General features: G+C 41.9%; 1 protein-coding gene across 1 annotated transcript; it reads left to right on the top strand.

Moving 5' to 3' along the window:
* Positions 1-190: 190 nt before the first annotated feature.
* Positions 191-8,110, top strand: LOC104278078 (DENN domain-containing protein 5B-like; the record flags this gene model as incomplete). Its single annotated transcript, XM_009874939.1, has 7 exons — positions 191-336; positions 2,062-2,180; positions 3,309-3,496; positions 5,174-5,256; positions 5,422-5,548; positions 6,352-6,526; positions 7,376-8,110. Coding segments are annotated over 7 exons (1,022 nt in total), but the record flags the coding sequence as incomplete, so codon positions are not given.
* Positions 8,111-9,468: the final 1,358 nt, after the last annotated feature.

Here is a 9,468-nt window from a genome sequence, read left to right as displayed (position 1 = left end):
GCACTCTGCAGGTTTGCCGCAGCCTCTATAGGGAGAGCAAAGGAGGAGTTCCTCTCCTTGTTAGGATGCTGAGACCTGAGAAGAGAACTTCCTTTCAAGGGAGAAATGTGGATCACTCCAGAAATTGTGTTTACAGGAAGGGGAGAAAAAAAAATTCGAGACTAACCTATTTTTCCCTCCCTGTTCTTAGTGATCCCTTATAGGTCAGTGATAATTCCCATCAAAAAACTAAGCAATGCAATAACCACATCAAACCCCTGGATCTGTGTATCAGGAGAACTAGGAGATACAGGTATAATGCAGATTCCTAAAAACCACCTAGAAATGACGTTTGAGGTGAGTGCACGCTCTTTACATTTTACTTTGCAGTTTGAAACATGCTTCCAAATAATCATCATTAGAATATATAACCAAATAAACACCAAATAAAATAACTTGGTGAGGGTTTGTTTGCTCACATCACAGCATTTCAAGTTCTGTCCAGGTTTTCAAGGTTGTACATTCAAAGGCTGCACATTTCAAGGCTGTACATTCAAATAAGGACAGGAAACCAGTGCTGCCTACCCCTCCTGTGCTAGATGGGACTCTGCTGTGAGCACATACTGCTTCTAACCACAGGCTTCTCTGCTGTCCCTGTCCCAGCCCAGGGCTCCCCTGCTCACCTAGCCAAATCTATCCCTTTCAGGCCTCATTTCTGACTCTTCATTTCCCTTCCAAGTTTCTTTTCCCTTCTTTCAATCTATCTGTCCACTTACTGACACCCAGGTCCTTTTCTATCTCTGACCAGTCCTAAATTCCTTCTCCTCCCACTCCAGCTCCTCGTCTGGCGTTGCTGCTTTCCTTCCAACCAGTCAGTGTAACCCCTGAGCTCTTGCCAGCTTCAGTGGTTGCTCCAAGGACAGCACAGAGCCGCCGTCCCCATCGGGCCCTCTTCTCTGTGCTTGCTGTGGTTTTCTCATTGTGTTTCCCCTCTGCTTTCTCACCCAGCAATTACAGGTGGGCTTGGTGCCACCGCAAGGCCGTTTTTTGGCAGGGAAAGCCCCATCAGGCTCCTGTAGCTCCAGGCTGTACCATACACAGCAAGGAGTGATTTCATAGGAAAATCTGCTACTAAAATTGAAGTTGCATCCACTGAATGTGTGCAAATTAATCAACAACAACAATAATAAAAAAAAGCCAAAACCCTCTTGTCAAGTATAGGTAGTGTTTGATAGAGTGGATATTTTTGTGATACAATGGCTGCCTCTTGCTCAGATATTAGTATTTTGTAGAAAAGAACTCCACACTTGTAACAAGTAAAATAGCACATTTAGACATTTCTGAGTACCGTACTAACACTGTTCTGGATTAGTCCTTTGACTGAACCTTTCCTAAAATACCAACTCGGGTAGTCACCCACTATGGAAAATACCACCCCAAGTTGCTTTTTTGGCAGTAAGAGAAGCAATGAAAACCAAGGTCTTGCAAGGGAACTGTTTAGGTGACGTTAATAGATGTTGCTGCCAGCCCCACCTGCAATTACATATTGTGCTGGAATTCACAGTCCCTTATTTTCTTTGTCCTGTCTCTTTGTGATGTTAAGCATCTCATATTAGTGATTTTTTTTCTTGCCCAACAATAAGCAAATTGATCTTTGAAAATAATAAAGGAGCTAGGGACTGCTTCATCGTGTAGAGTGAGTTTTCCTGAGCAGTGGTCAAAACGCATTTCTGAAAAGCTGTTTCTACTGAAGATAATAGATCTTCTACAAAAGCATACCTCTTCATCACCTTAGCTTAGAAATTTGTAATTAATACTCCTCAGAAATATTCATAGTGAGTGCTCACAACAAAAAATGGAATCTTTTACAAGCTTCTAATAGTTTTATTTCAAGGTATTTCTTTTCTCCTGTCTTAATTATTCTGCTTTTGAAAACGCTCTGCATGTTTGTTTAAAAATACTTGCTATGTAAATCAAAGGAAACACAAAAAAAAGTACATTTGAGACCATATGTGTGGGTTTGGTGGGGGTGTGTGTTGTCTGTTGTTTTTTAAATTAAGTAAAAACTGTTATTCATTTCAGTGCCAGAATTTAGGGAAGCTGACGACCGTTCAGATTGGTCATGACAACTCAGGGCTACTAGCCAAGTGGCTGGTTGATTGTGTCATGGTCAGAAATGAAATAACAGGACACACGTACAAGTAAGCAACACGTTTTAATTTTCTTTGTCTGAAATTCTTTCTTGTTAAATCTAGAGAAAACAAGACATTCATCTGTTTAGCTGATGGAGCACTGTGGGCTGATTTGGGTACTTGATAGGGTTAGGCTGGTCTTTCCCACCCCTGGTTCTCTCATTTTAGAAATCCTAGCTGAAGTCAAATAAATCTGATAAATATTAAATGAAACTTGAAAGTGGGAGTTTTTCTTTGCATCTCTCTGAGACAGGACAGACTGTATGGATACTTTTGAAGTGATTCATATGTTTGTGTTTAATGATTAAATGTCTTGATTTAAAGTAGTGTGGTAAAATTGTGCACAAGTGAACTCTTTAAGCCCCTGAGAAGCTGGAATGATAGTTTAGGGCAAATCTTTTTTTTCTTTTTTAAAAAACATACAGATGTCTAAGTACTATAACAAATGTACACAAATGTGGATTACAAGGAAATAAAAAGATTTTATAACTTCTTAACCTTCTATTGAGTACATACATCTTGTGTCAAAATCGTCTCCTACCTCATCATTGGTTTTACCATCTGGCTAAGCAGACTTTTTTTCTTTTTTTTCTACGTGGGGGCTTGGAAAACTGTAATTCAGAGAAGTGAGCTCCAGAGCTCAGAGTTGGCCCCAGTATATGGTGTAAAGTAGGAGGAAATGGGGTCAAAAAGTACAGCATTAAAATGTGAGATGAGGCTTCAGTATGAGGAGACATCACTGCTTCAGTTGGATGGGAGCTCTGTATGGGGATTTCATCGTTAATCATCATGATATTTGTAAAGGCTGAATATCAGTGTGGTTGCAAGTGAAAACTAACCCGGCAGAAATCAAGATGTGTCCTATGAAATATGTGTATAACATTTTCTGTTGTCCTGTGCTTTCATGCAAGCTTTGCTTGTTTCCCTTTTGCTCACGATGGAGGTGAATGTAGTTTTCTGCTTTGGTCCTATGAGTTGTGGTGCAGGGGATGCTGCCTGCTGAGTTCTGGTTTGTGAAAAGTTTCTGGCTACAGAGCATTCCCTGCCCATTAGCAGTTTCTACACTTCTTCTAACTTTTGAGGTCAAACTGGACTCCCTCCTATGACTGACCTGTGCTTGTGCCGGCCGCATCACAGGTTTCCTTGCGGGCGATGGCTGGGAAAGGGCGTTGACGATGGCAGTTTGGAGCGAATACTCATCGGAGAGCTGATGTCCTCCACATCTGATGAAGAGCTGGGAAAGCAGTGCCGTACTCCACCCCAGCAGAAATCTCCTACCACTGCTCGACGACTGAGCATCACTTCCCTCACAGGGAAGAACACCAGTAAGTCCTTTTCTTTCTCCCCAGGGCCCTAGAGAAGGGGTCAGCAACTACCAAGAAGTAAAGCTGCCTTGAGCAGGAGAGCTCCCACTGAAGCAAGGCTTGGTGCGGAGGAAGAGCTGCGAGCTGATGAGGTTTTGTCTCCCCCGGTTTATGTGTCTGCAGCTTGCTCTGTGACTGTACATGTTGCCTCTTTCAGTGTCCCCATTTGAGAGGTAATAATCCCTTTCCTTGGAACATGGAGATATGAGATGAGGGAGGAGGAGGCAGCAGAATTCGCAGTAGCTGATGCTGCTTAGCTTCCCGGCTCACTTTGCAGTCAGTGGGAAGATAGTCCTCTCTTAATGGCAGTTTGGAGCCTGATGTGGGTGCTGTGAATTGCCTTCTGGAGGAGCACATCTCCAGAGGGGATCAGGTTCACATCCCTAAAATTAGCTTTTGTGTGTAACTGCACCTGGCTGCAACGGGGCATGGCACTGTAAGAGCCACTTGAGGCATTCTCCGCTAAAGTATGCAGATGAGCAGAGTGTAGACCCAATTCGTACATCTATCTAGCTCCTGTAAAATTAGAGGACAAGACTGCTGAAATGTCGCTCAAGGGAAGATTAGCCTCCAAGAGTAATGCAGTGTTTAATATCCACCATGGGACCGCTGCAGCTTTTCTCATATGTGAGTCCATATTAGCTGGAGGATTGGGCACCAGAGCATTTCCTTAGGTGTGAGAACAGAGCTAAGGCCCAATAATTCTTCAGTTTTGTGAGCTAAATGGGTCTCTGTGTTAGACTTGCCAAAGACTGTGAAGGTCACCATATAACAATACTGAATTACTCTAGGCTTCCAAAATAACAGTTAGAGGACAAGCTAATAGCAACCTACACATGTCTGAAAAACTAGAAGGAACTCACAGAAGAACCATGAAAATGATTGAAGCCTGGAAAACTTCTGCAAAAAAATGAAGTTTTAAAAGTTCAACCTGTTTTAATCAGAAAGAGAATGAGGGACTAGCTAATTTTGTGCAGGTACCTGCATAGGAAGATGAATTGGTAGGAGGTGAAAGCATAGCATGATTCAGTAGCAAAGGCATACAGCTAAACAGATTCAGAGCAGAAATGTGGCATACATTTTAACATGGAAGATAACTTACCCTTGGAACCATTAATAAGGAATATTCTCTGCCTGTGGCCCCTCACACTGGTGCAATGACTAGACATGTGCCTAAAATAGATACTTGTTTTGGCTCGATAAAACACTGTGGGTTCAAGTCAGGAATTAATGAATGCTGGGGTTTCTGGCCTCTGTCACGTAGAACTGAGTCAAATGACTGGGCTACAACCTTGCAGCTTTCATGTCTCTTCATGTGAGGGCTGCTGTACTCTATGTGATGAGCAAGATGTGATTAACTCAAATACAATATTTATCAAGCCAGATCCTTGGATTGTGCATTTTTAAGTAGGGCGATTTATTTGATAATAATCAAATAAATAAATAAATAAATCAAATAACCAGGGTTGCTTACCAGTTGCTTGTAATTAAAGCTTGGGTTTGCCCAAGACAAATGATTGCCTGAACTCAGATAGAGATACAGAATAATTCCTGCAGCTCAGGCTATGTCATCATGATAATTTGATGAATGCTTTCAAATTGTTATCTTCACCTAGTATGTTCTCCATCATTTCACAGAGCCTAATGCAGGGCAGATCCAAGAAGGAATCGGGGAAGCCGTGAACAATATTGTGAAACACTTTCACAAGCCAGAGAAAGAGGTACTTCTTACTTTTCATTACTTGCCTGGTATCTACAGTGCATGTAAATATTTTTATAAACAGAAATGGAGCCAAAGTACCAACAGAGACTGTTAACCTTTAGATTTGTAGCTTCTAGCATACAAGGAAGGCAAGTTGCACTTACAGATTCTCCTTTTCTCACAGAGAGGGAGCCTTACCATTCTCTTGTGTGGAGAAAACGGTCTGGTCGCAGCGCTGGAGCAGGTCTTCCACCATGGATTCAAATCAGCTCGCATTTTTCATAAAAATGTCTTCATTTGGGATTTCATAGGTAAGCTAGTGTGTGATTTGGAGGCAGAAGGAGATGGAGGATTAGGGCAAAATGACTGCTCACGCACAGACCTCAGATTCTTCTTAGCTGGGGTGTCATTTGTTTCTGCCTAGCACCTGTTCCAGGTTGCTTGAAGTCAACGAGAAATGAGGTGGATGATGAGAAATACTTAACTCTGTATCAAGATTGAGTGTGAATCTGTGCAGAAATTTAAGAGCTTCAAATTCTAGTCATTTATGCATAGATGAATGTTCAAACAGCTGCTTTTCTACCCAGAAAGTAGGTAGACTGGAGGTTGGGGTAGAGTAGCAATCAGTGTTAGGGGCAGAGTTGGGAAAGGGCAGGGAGTGAAAGGTTTGGATTTCTGTTTGTTTATGAGAACTCTCCTAATCACTGCACCGGTCTTCTGGTGATGCTTATCTGTAGACCTATGTTGTGGTAGTTTAAGACATAGTTATTCCCTTAAAACATGCTTGCAAGTTGAGATACTTAGTCTGAGGATGGGTACTTACTCGAAAAGGTAAAATATCGAAGCTGATGGTATAACTTACAATGACACCGTTGACGGGCACTCTGGTGCAGCTCCTTGATGTTACCTAACTGTATCAGACATCAAGCAGTCTGTTGACCACTGCTAAGTAGCAAAGGAGATCACCACCTACCTGTGGTCTTCAGAGGGAGGAATCCATGTATAAACTCTGCAATAGCCCTCGGCAGGTTGTTCTTTAAGGATTCCTTTGTGTAATTCTATGTCACGATGAAGTACTTCTGCTTACTGGGTTCTGATTTTCTCCCTACCCCAGAGAAAGCTGTTGCTTACTTTGAAACCACTGACCAGATTGGAGACAATGAGGAGGCCCTTTTGCTTCAGAGATCTTCGTGCAAAACCTTCTGTCATTACGTGAATGCCATCAATACAGCTCCAAGGAACATTGGAAAGGATGGCAAATTCCAGATTCTAGTTTGCCTGGGGACAAGGTACCTAACTGGTTTTTGTTATATGTGTTGTCTTGCATTAGATTAGAAGAATATTTTTACACCATTGTTATTACATTTAGTGTTCCATTTAAAGACATCTCACACCTATCTATTATCTAGTACCTATTTTAGGCAGCTTTAATACTATGTGAAAAATTGGAGCAAAGAAGCAATAATGATACATGGCTAAACTGCTAAAAACGTTTTGAGCTCTTTTATAACTGTTAGCTTGACAGGTATATATATATATGAAATCTGTCTTGAAATTGTATTTTTGATGAAGTGCCATCTTTGGGAATGCAGCGTTCCTTTGCAAGCGCATGTGGATTTCTAAAACCTCATCGAATCACTTTGGCTATGAAAATGGAATCTCTGGTATAATTCTGGACAAAATTGTTCTAGATTAATCTTTCCTACTAGGATGCGTTGTGTTGCACTAGGGGAGGGGTGAGGTTAGTTAGGAGGGTGGAAGTTGGTATGTCTAGAAATCAGTAGCATTTTTGTCTTGTCTGTCTGGATATGTGGAAAAACAGTTGGAAAAGAGTCTACTGGTTTTTCCTGAGTTTTACTTTTCCTGTTCCTGATCTGAAAATGTTGCTGAATTCTTCCAAAGTCAGTTGTCCAATTGTGCTGTTATCTTTCCATCTTCATTCCTACAGTATGTTCAGTGACCTGTATTTTACTAAGAAAATCGAGGGTTATGGTTACACAGAAAAGTTTTATATGCAAACAGCATGCATCACCCTTAAAAAAGAGACTGCGTATTTTGGATCGTGTTCCTGGAGAGGAATTTTGGTTTGAGATCTATTGTACTTGGTACTAAAATACTTCCTTTCATCCCCTTTGCAGGGACCACTTGCTCTCTCAGTGGATCCCGTTGCTGGCGGAGTGCCCACCCATCACAAGGATGTACGAGGAGAACGCTCTCCTACGGGACCGCATGACTGTCAACTCCCTTATCCGGGTCCTACAGACATTGCAAGATTTCAACATCATCCTAGAAGGATCGCTCATTAAAGGAGTGGATGTTTAGCATGGCTTTGCTGAGAACTTCATTATTCCTTTCCTGAGCAAGCGAACCACAGCTGGAGACCTGTCAGGACTTGAAGGCGATGGTAGTGCACCACTGTAAGGCAAAGCTGCTGGGTGAAGCAGGAGTGGGAAGCCCAGTTTGTGCCCGATGGGGACTCTCCTCTAAAGCTGCAGAAAGCTAAGATGCAGTATTGTAGTTTATTTGAAACAGAAATTTAGTATAAAATAGAGTATTTTCATGTGTTAGATGTGTGTAAATATGCTATCTTCTTGAAGAAATTATATTACTCTAAGAAATTTTTTCTTAGGCTGAATGTTCTTGTTCTGACTATGAGTAGCTTAAACCCAGGGGAAGGACTGGGGGGAGGGAAGGACTGAGGTGGGAAGGGATGCCGCTACTTGCTTGCAAGGAAGAAGCCAATCAATGTGTAAATACAGCAGAAACTCAGCAGGGCTTTTTTCAGGTATTGCAAATTAATACAGCAAATATCCTTATGTAGCCATTGTGATTGATTGTCTCACTCTTGGAAATATTGTAAGCATATGCTGGTTTATCCTACTGTACGTGGTCTCTCTCAGTTTGTTTTTTTGTTTGAAGACTCAACCCTTTCCATGCACGGGAGTCGTGAGTCAGCTTTTTTTTTTTTTCTGTAAGGTCTTTTGTGTCACTTTTGTTGATCTCCAAAAGGGGAGACAAATGTTGAAATGCTTAAACACCGGAGAAGAGGGCTGCTGTCAGCCTCGGAGCCTGAGAGTATGAGAGACCTGTTTAAGTGGTGCTGCTGCATCCTGAGGAACGATGGCTTGCTTGGCTCACTCGATGTGTCCCTTGCCTGTCTAGATGTTCTGTTGAGTCCCCCATGCCCTCAACCAGTTTGTGCTGTGGATGATTTTTTTTTTTTTTCTCCTTCCATGTTGAGGAATTTGGTTCATACCAAATTCTTGCTGTACTTGAGAAGAATCATTGCTGTAGAGACACAACCACCGATGTTGCTGTGATACTGAAATGTAAGAGCTGGTTTTGAGACGCTGACAGGTTATGAGTCTTCCTTTATCTCACAGAGTGAGTGTTCCTAGGAAGTACAGGATCTTTGATTACTTTTTTTTTTAATTGTCCAGCTAAAAAAAAAAGAATGAAGCAAAAGGAGGAAAAGAAAGAAAAAGAATCTCACTTTGGTATTTTGGGGCTACTCCTCTCCTACACTCTTTGCAGTTAATGTGTTAGTAATACAGTATGTGTATATAGATACAGCTCTTGAAAAGGAACTGGGAGCAGCTGAAATCCTGTACGCTAAAATTTAACAAGAGATTACATTAAAATCTTCTTGTGGATACCATGCGGCAAATACGGAGTGTAGTTTCCATTTTTGTGGGTGGGAGTTGGAAGGATCCGAGGGCATAGCGAGCTTCATCTCGGTTTAGGTTTTGGAGGTTAGTTTAAATACAGGTGTTTGTTTTCACTTGTTTATTCCCTATGATCCTGGCCATTTCATCAATGGATTTCTGTGGATGTCTCGCTGTCAGCTGTGGCTTGGGAAAGGCCTGTAACTGTTTCTGTAAGTGCACTGCCTTGCACTGTGCCCTCGAGTGGCGTTAGGAGGGGTTTGGGAATGGTGGGCAGTAGCAGGTCACAGTAGAGTGTGCACATGGTGGAGAGAGGGATGAGAGCTAAGGAGAAGGAAAGAGGATGAAAATTAGGGTTTGCTTTCTCACCTGCCTTCTCTCAAGCTTCTCTTACTGTCCTGTGGTCCTTCTGCCAGCACTTGCTTTAGTGGCAAAGTTTCACGTCATACTCCCAGCCAGAAGAAAACTCTTTGTGTGACTCTGTTTGATAAGAAGGGAGAGTTTTATGTTATAGAAGTTTTTTCTGTTTCTAAGAAAGAAGTAAAATCGCTGTCAGGAAGTCATTG

This window comes from Apaloderma vittatum, unplaced genomic scaffold (genome assembly GCF_000703405.1).
Source record: "Apaloderma vittatum isolate BGI_N311 unplaced genomic scaffold, ASM70340v1 scaffold40408, whole genome shotgun sequence".
Taxonomy (NCBI): domain Eukaryota; kingdom Metazoa; phylum Chordata; class Aves; order Trogoniformes; family Trogonidae; genus Apaloderma; species Apaloderma vittatum.
This window is presented reverse-complemented; position numbering and strand designations above follow the sequence as displayed.